The 17,446-nt window shown below is 40.7% G+C and overlaps 1 protein-coding gene across 1 annotated transcript in view; it reads left to right on the forward strand.

Annotated features, from left to right (window-relative positions):
* Positions 1 to 16,130, forward strand: part of LOC122649501 (protein ABHD11) — a 57,215-nt gene extending 41,085 nt beyond the window's left edge. The window contains exons 4-5 of the mRNA XM_043842683.1: positions 15,498 to 15,638; positions 15,762 to 16,130. Coding sequence (XP_043698618.1) covers positions 15,498 to 15,638; positions 15,762 to 16,014 — 394 coding nt within the window. The 3' untranslated portion in view covers positions 16,015 to 16,130. The remainder of the gene's footprint in view (positions 1 to 15,497; positions 15,639 to 15,761) is intronic.
* Positions 16,131 to 17,446: the final 1,316 nt, after the last annotated feature.

The following is a 17,446-nucleotide window of genomic DNA, read 5'->3' on the forward strand; positions in this document are numbered from 1 at the left end:
CAACAGGTAAGTCATCAGTAACAACAGGTAAATCATCAGGAGCAAGAGGAATAGGATCCGCACCAGAGGTTGAAGACGGTTCAGGTAGTAATGGAGGTGGAGTAGGAACATCTGTATTAGGCTGCCCCAATGTCTTCTTGCACCGATAAACCTGCAATGGTGGGGTAGGCATAGGAACAATAGAAGGAATGGGTGGTGGTTCAGGAGCAGCCCATGTGTCCCCACACAAGGTGGGCTGAGTAGAGAAATAGGAGTTGCCCTTAAAGAAGGTCACATCAACACTAAAAAACTGTTTCCGGGTAACAGGATCATAACACCGGTAACCTTTCTGAGTACGAGAGTAACCTAGAAAAATACACTTACCCACTTAGTAGATCGAGGTTCTAACTTACCTATAGGGGAATGTAGATTGTGAACAAAACAAACACAACTAAAAACACGAGGAGGTAAGGGGAATGGTTGCAAACCCGGGAACAAAATAGAAAAAGGGGACTTATCAGTAAGCACAGAGGATGGCATGTGATTAATCAAGAAACAGGCAGTAAGGACCGCATCACACCAAAAGTGCTTAAGAACTTGCATATGAAACATAATAGTATGAGCTACCTCAAGTAAATGTCTAATTTTCCATTCCGCTACTCCATTTTGTTGTGGAGTATAGGAACAACTGGTTTGATGAATCATCCCATGAGTAGCACAAAACGAAGATATTTCATTTTGAACAAATTCCAAAGCATTATTAGAACAAAAAATTTTAATAGAAACACTTAATTGAGTCTTTATTTCATTAAAAAATTGCGAAATACAATTAAAACTTTGAACGATCCTTCAAGAGGTACAACCAAGTAAGATGAGAATGGTCGTCCACAAGGTGACAAAATACCGAAAGCCATGCCTATTACTTGTACGACAAGGACCCCAAATATCTGAATGAACTAAGGAAAATAAAGACGGACTACGGGCCACGGGTTGAGAAGGAAAAGAAGCCCGGTGATGCTTTCCCAACTCGTAGCCCTCACACTCTAACCTATCTAAAGACTTAAACTGGGGAAACAAAACCTTTAACCTAGACAAGGACAAGTCCCGACTGACAATGCCACTGGAAAGGAGACACCCCACCAACTGTAGTAGCAGCAGCAAAAGCAGAAAGGGCATCATAGTATAGGTAGTACAGGCCATCTTTCTCACACCCTCCACCAATCGTCTCCCTCGTGTGAAGATCCTGAAAGATACAGTGCGAAGAAAAAAAGGTTACAGAGCAATTAAGGGCTTTAGTTAATTGTCTAATAGAAAGAAGACTTCATGGAAATTTAGGAACATTCAACACAGAGGAAAGAGAGATGTCAGGACTAAGAGAAACTGTACCTTGACCAGTAATTGATGTAGAAGAACCATTCACAAGAATTGCAGGTGGTGAATTTGAACTAAAAGAAAAGAACTAAATAATGATGACTTACCAGTTATATGGCCAGAAGCCCCTGAATGAATAATCCAAGGTGTAGAAGTGGTGGTAAGGAAAGCAGGTGTACCTGCATGAGCTAAAGTAGCAGTAGAAGTGGAAGCCCCTGAAGATGTAGAAGTAGATGTCTCAAGAGTCAAGACTCTGTATCCGGCACATCAATTGATGAATTTCATCATGAATGATGGAGGAAGAATCTCGTGAAGGTGGACCCGATTTAGTGTCACCGGAGGGTACAACATCAGAACCATCATCATGTGCTGCATGATTGGCCAAATTTTGAGCCCATTCTGGTTTTCCATGCTTGGCCCGGCAAGTCTCAACCGTATGATTGGGTTTTCCACAAAAAGAACACTGTCTATGAGCACGGTCAGTATGCTGCCCACTAGAATTACGGCCACCAGAACCACGGCCTTTACCACGTCCTCGACCAGCAGTGAATGCATAATTTTCTTTAGTGCTGGAATCAGGCTTGGAAGGAGAAGCAATCCGCTGAAGTCGGGACTAGATGTTATTGAGAGTAGGGACTAATTCACCCGCAAGCAAATGACCCTTTACAGCCTTCAGACTAGGGTTCAGACCAGCAGGAAATTTAGAGACCAAAAATTTCATTCCGTTGGGCTTTTAGTGTCTAAATGTCTGTACTAAGTGGCTGAAACACATTCAGCTCTGCAACCATTCCTTTGAACAAACTTTAGTATTTCTGTAGAGATTTGTCAGACTGCTGAAGTTGGAACAGCATCTCATACAGGTCGTAGATGCGAGTCGTACTCTTTTCTTGGGAATATGTCTCCTTCAAGTCATCTCACACTCCCTTGGCAGTAGTATGGAACATGACATTGGTAGCAATATCGGGCTCCATGCTGTTCCATAACCAGATAAGAATAATTGCATTGTCCTTGACCCATTCATTATAATACTTAGAATCTGAGACTGGAGGACTGGAAGTAATATAACTGAGCTTATCCTTAGGCATGCTGTAAAACCGAACAGCTTAAGCCCAAAGCAGGTATTTGGAGCTTCCCTTTGAGCTTGATAGAAGTAAGCTGGACATTTACATTATCCGTAGTATTCTTGGACTCAGCCATGTCACTAGAAAAATAATAAATCCAAACAACTCGATAGGAGGCAGGTGTATGACAATAAAATAAAATCGATTTGGATAGAAAATTAACAGGAGCAGCCCAAATCACCAAAAAAAAAAAAAGATGCTGGAATATACAAACAGCAATAGGGAAGGCTTCACCACTATATAGCAGGGCCAGAAAACAAACCAGGAGGAAACCGATGAAGTAGGGCTTTGGTGAAGAAGCCAAAACCGATAGAAAAATTAATGGAGAACCGTGAAGGACAAAGAAGCATCAGCAACAGCAGCAACCAGGAGCCACGAACCAATAAGTTCCATAAAAATTAAAAAAAAAATAAAAAAAACCAAAACCAGCAGCATAGGAAAAATTGAATTTATCAGGATTCTGACTGAGATCGATACATCCTGATGGAGCAGAATTCGATGTAGGCGTCAATCACCAGCAGGATACTTGAGCAGAAACAGGTACAAAGCACTCCATAAGTAAGAAAAGGAGCGATTATTTCATAATAACGGCAGCATTAGGTGGCTGCACACCACAAGGAGAATCCGAAAAACAAAAACCTGTAGAGGATGATGAAAAAAAATCTCAGATCTGATTACAAGAGCTCTGATACCATGTTACAATATCCAGAACTTGCAATCTGAGAAGAAGAAGAAGAAGAAGAAGAAGAAGAAGAAGAAGAAGAGAGGAAGCAAACTATCCACGAGAAGAGAACAGCCTGCGGCTTGTACAGAATACCCAGCTGCAGGACTGATCCCTTGTATTCATATTAATGAACCCAGAAATAAAATAAACATAAAAGACAAGTATACCCCTGAACCCCCCGACTCTATAGTAAAGCTGGGAAGTAGAGCCTAAAACACTAGAAAGACAAAAAATACCCTTAAACTTAACAATAATATTAAAATCATCACGATATCGGCATGCAATATGGTTTTTGAAACCTTGAAAGGGCCTCAGCCGATCCGAAAGGCCAACCTCCATATCATCTAAGGAAAATCGCCCAAGCTGTTGGATGCATAGTTCAAGATCTCGTCTTGTCTCGCCATTTCGGGCAGGTCGAGATTTTCAAAATATTCGAAATTTATTGAAATTTCGTCAAAATATGGTATTTTTCTGCCATATTTCGGCATTCCATCTCAGTGGGGGGTTTTGGCCATGTTAAGGCCTGATACTTCATGTACACCCTTATTTAAGCTAAATAAACACATTTAAACCTTTATATTGCAAAAAAATGAACTCAATGTGGTGTTTTGGGTTTGCACTCTTGATTGACAGTATACGGTCGGACCTTGATGTATAAATAGTTAAATACACATTGTTTAAGTAATATACTGAAATTTCACGAAATATACCAAAATTTGGACTTTTTTCATTTCGTATGGTCATCTCGTCTCGCCAATGTCGAGATATCCGAAATATACCAAAATATCGGCGATATATCGCAAGATTTTGAACTATGGTTGGATTCTCTCCGAAGTCAAACCATCATGGTCCTCTGATTCCAAAGAAATAGAATCCGAGACATCACAAGGGATTTGAGAGCTGGGATTCACTTCCTTTGTTTCTCCATTCCCCTTCTCACCTGCCTCCATTGCCATACCGTTCCATTATGTGCTTCATTCGCATTCACCAACCTACCACTATAAGATGTACCTACTTGAACAGTGCCATGTGAGGCACTGTTTCGAGCCGAAGTTTTAAACCGACCCACCTCTGAATCTTGCGGCCCTAATCTTGATGACCTTCCATACCTGACGGCCAAGGCCATATCAATGGAGACTACCCCCTTATCACCGGTTTCAGCGGCAACCCCTGTGGGCTCCACAACGTTAGCAACCTCGTTAACCTCTGAAGCACCCCGAGATTCGAGCCGCTCTACCGCCTCTACAACAGGCACTGAAACATCACCTCCTTCCCTAAGAATCACTTGAATGTTAGATGAATTGCGAGGACCATCTGACGTGGCAACATCTTTAACAGCCGTTCTTTTCCAGCATGAGTCAAAATCATGCCCTAGCTTCGAACATCCCTTGCAGAAAGACGGGATTTTTTCAAACACCACCTTCTGTGGCTCCGATCCAAATACGTTTAGGACAGACTTCTCTCAAGTCAATCTCAACACATGCTCTCGCCGCAATCGTACACGTGCAATTGGAAGTAGCACTATCGATTTTCAACACTTTGCATACCGTTCCAGCAATCGACAAAAAATAGTTATTACCTTGATAAAGATTTACCGGGAGATTTGGGAAGGAAACCCAGATTGGCACAATGGGGGATTTAGACCTTGCCTTGAAACCGATCGTCCACTTGAAGAATCGAAACGAATAACCCTTAATAAAAACATGTTCCTCAATCCATACCTTCACAAAATTCGCACGCTCCAAAAATCGTAGAAGAAGATGTTGTTGGTCAAGAATGGAAATTCTCACATATGATTGAAGGTGAAATGTTTTTTGCAAAAAGCACTTGACCTCAAACAATAAAGGCCTAACCGTAGGAGCACTTGGCAATCAGGGCGAAATTAAACCTGATCACAAATCGATCAATCTCCTCTATCGAGAAGAAAACTGCTGGAGCACCAAAGTGGGAGGAAGAAGTTTTGATCGCAATTGGAGCCAGATTGAGAGAAACGTTTCTTGCGGCCATACTAGAGAAGGAGATAAGTGCAGCATTGCTGCTAGATCCGACTGCTGCTGCTGTAAGGGGTGGATGAGGGGGCGATCTTCCCTGGAGAGGGGAGGATCGACCATTGCAACCCTAGGAGCCCGACTATTTCATGAGAATTGCTACCACGCTCGATGGGATCAAGAAATTGAGGATGAATGAGAGGCGGTAATGATTACGGTGTTTGGATGTGGGAAGGTAATGGGTGGACAAAAATGATTATGGGTTATTATGTGATGTTGGATGATAAAGGGGATGGTTGGTGGTTATTGCGGTATGTTTGAAGAAAGACGGATGGAAGAATGAAGGGTTGCCTAGGCATCCAGGCGCTTTAGTCGACTTGGGCACCTTGATCGCCTACTTGGTGTCGCCTTGGTTTTTTACCCTCTCCAACGCCTTGGGTCGCCTAACCGCTATGACAACTATGGGTTGATTAGAGTAGAGGTATTGAAAGTGGTGGAAGAATGAATGGGTGTGGTGGTGTTTGATTGGGTATTGGATTATGAGTAGAGTAATGTTGTTGGTGGTGCTTCAATGGTGGTAATGGAGTATAGAAAACAGCCCGAACAAAGAAGGAATTGACAAAAAAAATCCTCCACGATCAAACTCTAAGAAACCCTTCCAAAATCCAACAAACCTTGACGATCAAGAACCCTTCCACGATAAAAAAATGCTTCCAAAAACAAGGAAGCCTTACCCTGCATACAAAAAAAAAAAAAAAACCTAGATGATCAAGAATCACTGATGATCTAGCTGCACTTCAATTCCAATGCCAATTGCATGTGATTTCAATGGTGACTATAATCAATACAACGTCACTAGATTCCTTCCTTAATTAACAATAATCTCGAGAATGGATTATCGGGCACAGAACCAGAATGCGTCGGAATTCCTGCTTGTTCATGGCTGCTCCTTCAGAATCTCTCTCCTTCATTGTCTCTTGTTTTCTACTTCTTCCTCGGATAAGTCAAGTTACTATTTCTATAATCTGTTAATTTTTAGTTGAGAGCAAGGTACTAAAACTCGGGTCTCGGTACCAACTCGGCCCTTGGAAAAACCGAGTCGAGTCGAGATCTCGCCGAGTTGGTGCATTTTTTTTTTTTTTTTACTCAAAGCGTCAACTCAATGGGTTTTAGACCTAGTTTGGGTCTGAAACTTGGTATTCAGCCTATTTTAGGCCATTTAAACACAATGGCACTATCAAATTTTGCAAAAACAAAGTTCAAATATGAGTTTCAATTCGGACCATAGGTTGGTAGGCGATGACGTACTAAAATACCCTACTGTACACATAATTTAGTAATAGAAAGCAAGCAAAACATTCAATTAATAGCTAAACAACTTAAATAAGAATTAGATATGTTAAAGTGATACATCAAACTGTTTAACAGTGTTACAACTATCATCACATAAAATGACTTTGAATCAAGTATTCAGTCCCCGCTAGTGTCACATAGTCTTCCCATGACATAGTGTTGCTGTAATGTTGCATATAGTGCTCCACAACAAACATATAAGAATTTTGTTGAGTTAGGTAAGTAAATATATAGTAGATGGGTCATTTCCATGGGTCAGCCCATGACCTCGACCCAAGATTCGAGATCTCACCGAGATCTTGTATTATTTTGTATCGTATCCCATCTCGTCTCAGTTTCTCAAAAAATCGAGAAACTCGCCGAGATCTCGCGAGTTCTCGAACTATGGTTGAGAGGAAGAGAGAAAAGAGAGAATGATATGGCTTGTCAATGCGACAGAGGCCACCACTTTATTTATAATCTTGAGAATATTACAAATATAGTATAATTGCACAATCACATAATTAACACATTAAAAATGTGCATAATGAATCTTGACACTCCAATGTACCTAGTTACAAAACACACTTTACCTGGAGAACCAAAGTAGAAGAGAACCAAACCGAACTGAACCAATCTTTAACACTTCAACACTCCCCCTCTAGTTGGTGCATAGATATCATGCATCCCCAACTTGGAAACAATAGGATGGAAGGTTTTAACTATTAAGCCTTTAGTAAACACATCGGCCAGTTGGTTCTCAGTAGTAACAAATGGAGTGCAAATCAGACCATCTTCCATCTTCTCCTTGATGATGTGACGGTCAATTTCAACATGTTTTGTTCTATCATGCTGAAAAGGGTTATGAGCTATACTGATTGCAGCCTTTTTGACACAATAGAGTCTCATAGGCCCTTCAGGATCTATTTTTAAATCTTGGAGGGGTTTCTTTAATCACTTGAGTTCACAAACCCCTGTGCCATTGCCTTGTATTTTGCCTCAGCACTGGATCTGGAAACTACAGATTGTTTCTTAGTCCTCCATGTCGCCAAATTCCCTCCAAGGAATGCACAGTAACCTGAAGTAGATCGTCGGTCATCAACAGAGCCAGCCCTGTCAGCATCAGTAAAGGAATCCAACTTGAGACTTCCATTGTTTGAGAACAGGATTCCTTTCCTTAGGGCTGATTTTAAGTAACAAGAATCCTATATACTGCTTTAAGGTGAGTGGTCTTCGGATCATGAAGAAATCTGTTAACGATCCCCACAGCATAGGCAATGTCTAGTCTGGTGTGGGAGAGATAGATAAGTCTTCCAACGAGGTGCTGGTACCTCTCTTTGTCAACAGAGTCACCACCTGGGCTGCCCAGTTGGTGATTGACTTCAATGGAAGAGTCAATCGGTTTACACCAAAGTTTCCTCAATTTCTTCTAAGGTCTAAGATATATTTGCATTGGGATATGAAGATTCCTTTGTTAGATCGGGCTACTTCAATCCCTAAGAAGTATTTTAGATGCCCTAGATCCTTAGTTTCAAATTCAGCTGCCAATTGAGTTTTCAAGGATGGAATTTCTGCTTCATCTTCGGTAATTACTATGTCATCCATATATACAATCAGCGCAGTAACTTTCCCGTCGTCGTGTTTGACAAATAAGGTATGATCAGCATTACTCTTCTTGTAGCCAAACTTGATCATTGCATCATAAAATCTCCCAAATCTTACACAAGGAGATTGCTTCAATCCATAGAGTAACTTTCTCAGTCGACAGACTTTGCCAGCTGTAGTAGGTGAGTCAAAACCAAGAGGGATATCCATGTAGACCTCCTCAAGATCGCCATTCAAGAAAGCATTCTTTATATCTAGCTGCTGGAGACTTCATCCAAGATTAGCAGTGCAGGATAACAAGGCTCAAACAAAGTTCATTTTTGCAACTAGAGTGAAGGTCTCTTGGTAATCGATGTCATATGTCAGTTTGAATCCCTTGACAACTAATCTGGCTTTATAACGAGTAATGGTCCCATCTACATTTTGTTTTACTGTGAACACCCATTTGCATCCAACTGGTAATGTAGTCCTAGATAGGTAGGAGGCCTACTAGGAGCCAAACAACAGGATCAAATAACAAAAGGGGTTGCTGGTTCGAATGGACAACACTAGGATTTAGGTCAATTCCTAGGGTTAGGGTTGGATATTGGAAAGGGGTTTATAGGGTATTAATGGGTAGGTCTACGGGGTCAATATGGTATAAAAATAATAGGATTTGGGAAGGTTTTAAAATTCTGCAGTTCTGGACAGAATTGTGTTGCAGGTTTTGGGTTTTAATGGAGTGAAGGAATGGAGGGGATAAAGTGGGAGTTTGGGGCTGAAACTTGGATAGAGTGTCAACAATAATGTAAGGGATGTATGCTGAAAGTTTGGTTTGAAATTGATGGACAGATTTGGAGTTATGGAGGTTTCCTAGTAGAAGTAGGAGAGAAGGGTAAAACTGTAATTTCAGACAATCGGCTGGGTGGATGGTGCTGAAATTTGAATCGAGTCTCTCTTAGGGTTTGAGAAAGACTTGATCAAATTTTTAGCAGATTCTAATGGTTAGATTTGGCTGGGCAGAATTCTCACGAAAATCACCTTGTATGTGACCTTCTAGAAGGAAGAAGAATAGTTGCAGAATTTTTTACTTGTTACAGGTCTTCAATGGCAACAACTTTGAAGATGAACAATGGGGTCTCCCGATCTTCACAATGCAAGGAGATAAGTAACAGCCCTCCCGATCTTCACAATGCAAGGAGTCGATTGGAGATCCACCAATCCCTTCAACCTTGATATTACTCACAAGGCACACTCACGATGGAGCTAAGGCAGCAAGCATAAAGCTAATTTTTATTAATCAAATTCGTGTACAATGCTGGCCTCCCTTACAAACTTATATAGAAGACTCAAAAAATAGACTTAGACACTAAAAAGGAATGGCCTAACCTTATCCCTAACCTATTAGGCAACTTAAACTGACTAGGAAACTCAAATAGACTCAAAATAGAGTCCTAATGACTTAAAACAACTTAAACTACTTAAAATAAAGAAGATTCCCCAGTAGCCAATAGGATATAAGAACCTCTTAGCCAATAGGATCACTTCACTTAAATTAGACCAATTGAACCAATTGGATGCAACCAATTTAAACCGGCTCAATTAAAAACACACAATAAAAACTAAGTATTGGGCTAATCCCGTATGCAACCTATGTACCCCTATTTTAGGCCCAGAAAAGTAGCCTATTACATTAGAAACCCATGGGATCAAAGGCCCAACATGTATGTAACCCAACGCTAGACTTATTTCTAATGAAACAAACCTTATTTGGTGATGGATCTGCATCAACTGGTTTCTTCCCATTAGGAGAAGGTACAAACTCCTAAGTATCATTCTTCTTTAAGGCCTGCATTTCTACCATACCATTCTTTCATTTTGGGTCAGCAATAGCCTTCTTCCAACCGTGTGGAATAGACACAGAAGACAACAAAGAAACAAAGGCACGGTAGGAGGGAGATAAACATTAATAGGAGACAAAGTTAGAAATACGATGTTTGGTACCAAATCTGACTCCTTTCCTTGGGGCAATAGGACGATCATCAGAGGAAGAAGATGTATTACCTGGTGCTTGAGTTGGTGGGACCGACTCAGGGAGCGTAGGTGGACATGGTATGTTAGGGATAGTCTTTTCCTTTTTGTGATAGGTGATAAGATCCTTGTGTTTAATGGTAGCATCATTCTCATTAGTTTGCTCCCCCTAAACAATATCTTTTTGCTCCCCCTAAAGTCGAACAGTGTGTATGATGAACGGAGATGAAGGATTCTCTTCTTCTAGAGTCTCCCCCTGAAGAGAAGACTAGTAGTAAGGTTCATCCTCGTGGAAAGTGACATCCATGGTAATAAAAAGCTTGCGAGAGGGAGGATGATAGCACTTATAACCCTTTTGAGAAGTAGAGTACCTAAGGAAGATGTATTTGAAGTCCTGGGGATCAAGCTTTGACCGGGAGGGAGTTGAATTATGAGCAAAGCAAACGCATCCAAACACACGAGGAAGGTGAGAGGCAATAATGGGATCCAGAAGCTGACTCACGGGAGTCTTAAAGTCGAGAACATTGGAAGTAACCCGATTTATAAAAAAGGCAGCAGTAAGAACAGCATTACCCCAATAATACTTTGGGACATGCATGGTAAACATTAGAGAGCGTGTGACCTCTAGGAGATTGTGGTTCTTGTGTTCTGGAATACCATTCTGTTCCGGTGTGCTAACACAAGAGGTCTGAGAGAGGATGCCATGGGTATCAAGGTACTGGAGGAAAGGGGGACATCAAGGTACTCTATCCCATTATCGCTTCGGAGAACCTTAACCTGGGCATTGAACTGTGTCTGGTTCATTGTATGGAAGGAGGAAAAAGCCTCAGGCTTGGTGTATAGAAGGTAGACCCAGGTTAGTCTAGTACAATAAAAGTAATAAACCATTTATACCCACCTTGAGCAATTGTCTAAGAAGGTCCCCATAGGTCAAAGTGAATAACAGAAAATGGAATCAAACTTTTATTATCACTTGGAAAATAGGAAGAGCGTGTGTGCTTGGCAAGTTCACAAACATCACAATTAAAATGATCTAAGTTACATTGTTTAATCAAAGAAGGACACAAATGATGTAAAATATAAAAAGAGGATGACCAAGACAGCGTTGTTCATGATGCAACTGTCGGAGAGCACTGGCTTCTCGAGTAATATGAGCTAAAACTAGTGAGGGAGCTGTAGTGAGACCCGGATCCAAATAGTAAAGACCATCCCGCACTCTACCATATCCAATCGTTGCTGCCGTCGCTAGGTCCTGAAAAACACAATGGGTAGAAAAAAAGTGAACAGAAGAAGTAAGATTAGTGGTAAGATGATGTATAGAAAGTAAGTTGGCACAGAGATTAGGGACATGAAAAACGGAGGACAGGGAAATGGTTGGGGTGCAAGAAATAGAGCCTTTACTAGAAACAGCTAAGAGAACCATCAGCCACTCAGATCTTGTCCTTACCCGAACAAGGGAGATAAAAAGAAATCACGTCTGAGGAGCTGGTTATATGGTCAGAGGCTCTAGAATCAAGAAGCCATGAAGAGCTATTTTGGGAGGAGGCCAAAAATATACCTGATTGGGAAATATGGGAGGTAGGTGAAGTGGAAGGTGCCACTGTAGAAGATGTAATACCCATTTGAGACATCATACGTTGGAGCTGAGTCACAAGTTGTTCTATAGACATAGATGAAGTACCGCTAACCTCGGGAGTTTCGGTCAAGTTAGCCTGAGCCTGAGGACGAGCAGAACCATCTCTCCCTCCCTTTTCGCCCCCATTGGAATGGCCATGTAATTTCCAACAAGTCTCCCTAGCATGACTAGTGAGGCCACAATAGTCACATTGTACTGGAGAATGAGTAGAACTAGTTTTATTGATTAAACCAGCACTGTCCACAGGTAAAGAAGGCTATGGTGTAGTAACAAGAGCAGACCGAGGAGGTGCAGTAGGAGGCATCATGACAGAATGACAGTGATTCTCATGCTGAATAATATTATAGGCTTCAAGTAAAATAGGAAAAGTACTCCTGTTGGGAACTTGGATGCGTATCTAATCATACTCTGGATTAAGGCTAGTGAGGAAAGCATAAACTAGTTCCATTTCATGTTCCTTTGCAAATGTAGCGCCATCAATTGGGCTAGTCATAGTGATAGGCTGGTAGAAGTCCAATTTCTGCCATAATGTCGTCAGGGCAAAATAATAGGCAGACACCGAAAGATCCTTCTGTTTAGTTTCCTGAGCTTGACGACGAGTTTTATTTATTTGGGCATAGTTGTTGGCTTGACCATAAGTGTGCTTCGCAGCATCCTATAACTCCTTGGCTAAATTAGGACAAAACTGGAACTAATGGATGACTACATGGAGTTCAAAAGGAACAACATGACCAGGGAGTTATACCCCCAAAAAATGATTACCATGAATGGTAAGGAGGCATGCACGAGTGATGCAGATTTATCACCAAACTGGGCTTCTTTTATTAGGAATAAGTCTAGGGTTGGGTTACATACATGTTGGGCCTTTAATCCCATGGGTTTCTAATGTAATATGCCACTTTTATGGGCCTAAAATATGGGTAAATAGGTTGCATACGGGATTAGCTTACATACTTAGTTTTATTTCCATACTTAGCTTTTTATTTGGTGTTTTAAATTGAACCGGTTCAATCAATGGTTCAATTTAAGTGATTTTATTAGTTTTTCTTTTAGTTGTTTAGTTGGGATGGATTATGACTCTATTATGAGTCTATTTCAGTTTCCTAGTCAGTTTAAGTTAGCTAATAGGTTAAGGATTGGATTGGACCATTCATTTTTAGTGTCTAAGTCTATTTTTGAGTCTTCTATATAAGTTTGTAAGGGAGGCCAGCATTGAATACGAATTTTGATTAATAAAAGCTCAGCTTTATGCTTGCTGCCTTTGTTACTGCCTTTGCTCTATCGTGAGTGTGCCTTGTGAGTAATATCAAGGTGAAGGGATTGGTGGATCTCCAATCGACTCCTTGCATCGTGAAGATCGGGAGGGCTGTTACTTATCTCCTTGCATCTTGAAGATCGGGAGACCCCATTGTTCATCTTCAAAGCTGCCGCCATTGAAGACTTGCAACTAGTAAGAAATTCTGCAACTATTCTTCTTCCTTCTAGAAGGTCACATATAAGGTGATTTTCGTGAGAATTCTGCCCAGCCAAATCTAATCATTAGAACCTGCTAAAAATTTGATCGAGTCTTCCTCAAACCTTAAGAGAGACTCGATTCAAATTTCAGCACCATCCACCTAGCCGATTGTCTGAAATTATAGTTTTACCCCTCTCTCCTACTTCTACTAGGAAACCTCCATAACTTCGAATCTGTCCATCAGTTTCAAACCAAACTTTCAGCATACATCCCTTATATCATTGTTGACACTCGATCCAAGTTTCCGCCCCAAACTCCCACTCTAACCCCTTCATCTCCTTGCTCCATTAAAACCCAAACCCAAAACCCTAAAATTCAATTTTGCCCAAAATTACAGAATTTCAAAACTCATCCAAACCCTAACCTTTTTATATCATATTGACCCCCTAGACCTGCCCATTAAAACCCTATAAACCCCTTTCCCAATATCCAACCCAAACCCTAGGAATTGACCTAAATCCTATGCTGCCCATTCGAACCAGCAGCCTCTTTTGTTATTTGATCCTGTTGTTTGGCTCCTAGTAGATCTCCTACCTATCTAGGACTACATTAATGAGACCAAGCTAAGTAATTTGTTCCATTTAACTTAGTGGAGCCAGGTTGGAGAGTAGGATGATGGTTAGGAGCAATACGGTGACTTAGATCACCGCTCCCAGCAGCACCAGATGTACTAGATCCCTCCATGAAAAAACCCAAAAAATGCACTAGAAGTTGGAAAGATGGTGCTACTCACAAGATAGCGAGAGGTAGAGAACCATAAAGAGGGAAAAACATCTCAAAGATGCATCAAAGAGAAGTCACAGAAGTTGTAGAGCCAACAAATATAGGGCTGGAAAAGGCACAGGTAGGGGTTGGAGAGCATCAACAGGGACTGCAGATTTACTGGCAGGGGCTGTAGAGGCCCAGCAAGACATTTCAGCAAGCAGGTAGGGCCTTAAAAGGCCATAGAAACCATCGGCAGTAGTAGGCGGTGGCCGGAGGAGGGCTGGCAGCTGGCTTGAGAGGCCGGCGGTGGCCTGAGAAGGGCCAGCATATGGTGGCAGTGGGAGACTGATGTGATCGGCACAAATAAAAAGATGCCCTAAAGGAGGGCAAAAAGGGCCACGGTGGTGGCAGCGACGGTACATGGTAGGGCTGGCAGCAGTCGGTAGCATGGTGGTGGTTATGGTCAGCAATGGTTAGCATGGTGCGACAACATTAACACATGTTCAGTCAACCATGCTGAACCAAGAGGCCGAAGCCTCGGCAGTGGTGGTAGTGGCGGCGGACTCAAACAGAAATCCCTATAGGGATTGCGCTCTGATTCCAAGAGAGAGAGAGAGAGAGAATGATTTGGCTCGTCAATAGAGACAGATGCCACCACTTTATTTATAATCTTGAGAATATTACAAATATGGTATGATTGCACAATCACACAATTAACACATTAAACATGTGCATAATGAATCTAGACACTCCAGTGTACCTAGTTACAATACACACTTTACCAATAGAACAAAACCAAAAGAGAAATGGTTATATCCTTTGCCACCTCTTGTCAAGCAATAAAACCATAAAAAGAAATGAGCTGTTAATTTAAGAGAGGAAAAAAAATTTCAGCAACCCAGCACACATTTGTAATAAAGTTCTGGTCTTTCAAAATAAAACCTGTCTCTTGCAGGAGTGAATTAGAAGATTTCTATATGGAGTTTAGTGGGAGTTCGAAAAACATGATTATCTTGGTATTAAGCACTGGATGAAAGCAAGAAAATTAATAATGTTCTAGTTATGTCATTATAATTTATTTTCATTAGTATGGCCAACTCAATTTCCAGGGAGCATAATAATTTATGTATTGCTATCATTTAATATCCAGGTTATCACTATCTACTTATCCCCTGGATGGTGGAACTTTACCTAGATATGGACCTAGTTTTTCAGTTTTCTACTTTGACTTACCTGTCATATGAAACTTTACCATCTGAGACTGTTTTTTACTTGTGGGTATTCAGTCAATAAGAATTTCAATTGTGGTAGACTGGTCAGTCTTTTGTAAGATGAATACTTGAGTCAGTAATCTGAGCTGAGCTTTACCATGTTAACTTGGAGGACTGTAGGTTCATTAAAATGCTTCTGGGAATCATGAGTTGTTGCTAATGCATGATGGATATAAAATAAACTCATTATTCATCTATTATTGTGCTGGACATGTGATAAAGTAGACTATGTTTCTTAGGTGGCTTGTGGACCACATGATCAAGCTAGGATTCTCCAAGTCACTGTCGGAATGGATTGGGAGCAACCTAAAGAAGGCTGGGGGATCTGAGACATGGGCCTTCAATCTCCAAGGTGCAGTTGAAATGTTCAGTTCTTACAGGCAAGCTGCACTTCCTCTCAAATTTATGGCACAAGCTCCTCGACAATTGTTCTGTCCAAATTTGAAGATATTTAATGATTACAATTATTTTCTCCAACAATAAAAGTTACGTGAGTTTTGTAGGGAGAAAAGCTTTTGGTCCCTGTTGGAGCACCCACCCGAAGGGCTACAGATTGCCATTGTCCGTGCAGAAAACAGTGACAGATGGTCACCAGATGTGGTTCAGCGTCTAGAAACCCTTGCTATGAAGAAGAGGAATGGATCTGGGGGGATTGTTTCAGTTCACGTTCTTCCAAACTCTGGTCATTGGGTCCATGTGGACAATCCAAGGGGCCTGCTTGAAATCATGGCTCCCAATATTGTATGCAGTTCTTGAGTGGAGTGTATCCAGTTCCCAATTATTGGCGATGGAAAGCAATTATCTGCTCTGCAATTTTTTCAGAAATACTACTGAATTACTTTTAGCCATTTGGATGATCGTTTCGTCTGTTTCGCTTAGTTCTTTTGTTTGATTTGGTCTTTGGAATGTTTGTTCATGGTGTTCAATAAGGTTATCAAGGTCTGTGTTCCTTTTATTTTTAGTGCTAATAAGAGGCCAGTGTTAGGTTGCTAAGTTTTAATCCAAACATCGTGGTATTGTAGTGTTGACTCTGATTTTGATAACTGTTGGTGCTTATTTTGATAAACTTCTGAAAGTCTCGAGCCATATGCGACTGCATGCGTGATCAGTCTTACGACAGGAACTAGCATTATAGCCATAGGTAGATATGCAATTTTACTGTCATTGTTGGGCTATCGATGCTACCTCTTACCTAACAATAAATATTCTTCCCATCATCTGCAATCATAATTAATTTTCGTAGTAACTGAAGTCTTCAGCATGATTGTTATAATGGAGCTTGATTATACTCTCTCCACCAAATTAGCCTAGAATCCAAGGAGAGCGAGGACCCTTAAGTATAGATCTGCGGACAAAGAAGAAAGCCACAGATATTTACAACATTCAACACAACAGAAGATTTAGGTGATTCAAACTTCAATTGAGTTTCTCAACTGTGGAGTTTTTTCTAAATCTTTTCCTCAACCTACTGCTTTGTCTAGGGAGTGGGGAAGCCTTGATATGGACCAAGAGATAGGGTTGCCTGTGTAGCTGGTGAATTTTCCTTCCATGTAGCGATATTCACCCATCAGTTGATTAATAGCGATTCCAATTCCTCTACTACTTCTCTATTAAAAATTCCTAGTTTTTAGTGTCCTCTGTAATCTACTAATCTTATCTATTTTCGCTTCTCCAAAAAAAAAAAAAAAAAAAAAAAAAAAAAAAAAAAAAAAAAGGGTTACTGATATGTTGGGCCTCCAGAGTTTCTAAAATATCAATCATTTCATCGAAGTTGCAAGAGAAGTTTATGTTAAAGGGTGTTCAGGGTTTTGTTTTCCTATATCCATATTTTGGGGTTGGGAGATTTGACCCTAAGAGACTGTAGACCATGATGAGAGGCTTCATTTATAAGATTGTATTCTAAGACCTTGTGTTGAATCATTGTCAAGGAAGATTAGGAGATTGTTATTCTTGATATTTTCTGCACAGATTTTTCTGTGCATCGTTTTTGTAAAAATCATTGTTTTCAAACGGCTTAGAATTAGGATTTAAATTTATATGGTTACAAAGTATACTGTTAGAAATTTTTATACATGTATTTTATGACCCTAATTCATTTTGTAAGTGCATGTATTTTGGGTATCATTATGAGGTTAATGTAATTCTATCCAGCACACATTTCTGTCCTTGTGACTAATATTTGGGTGAC

This window comes from Telopea speciosissima, chromosome 2 (genome assembly GCF_018873765.1).
Source record: "Telopea speciosissima isolate NSW1024214 ecotype Mountain lineage chromosome 2, Tspe_v1, whole genome shotgun sequence".
Lineage (NCBI taxonomy): Eukaryota > Viridiplantae > Streptophyta > Magnoliopsida > Proteales > Proteaceae > Telopea > Telopea speciosissima.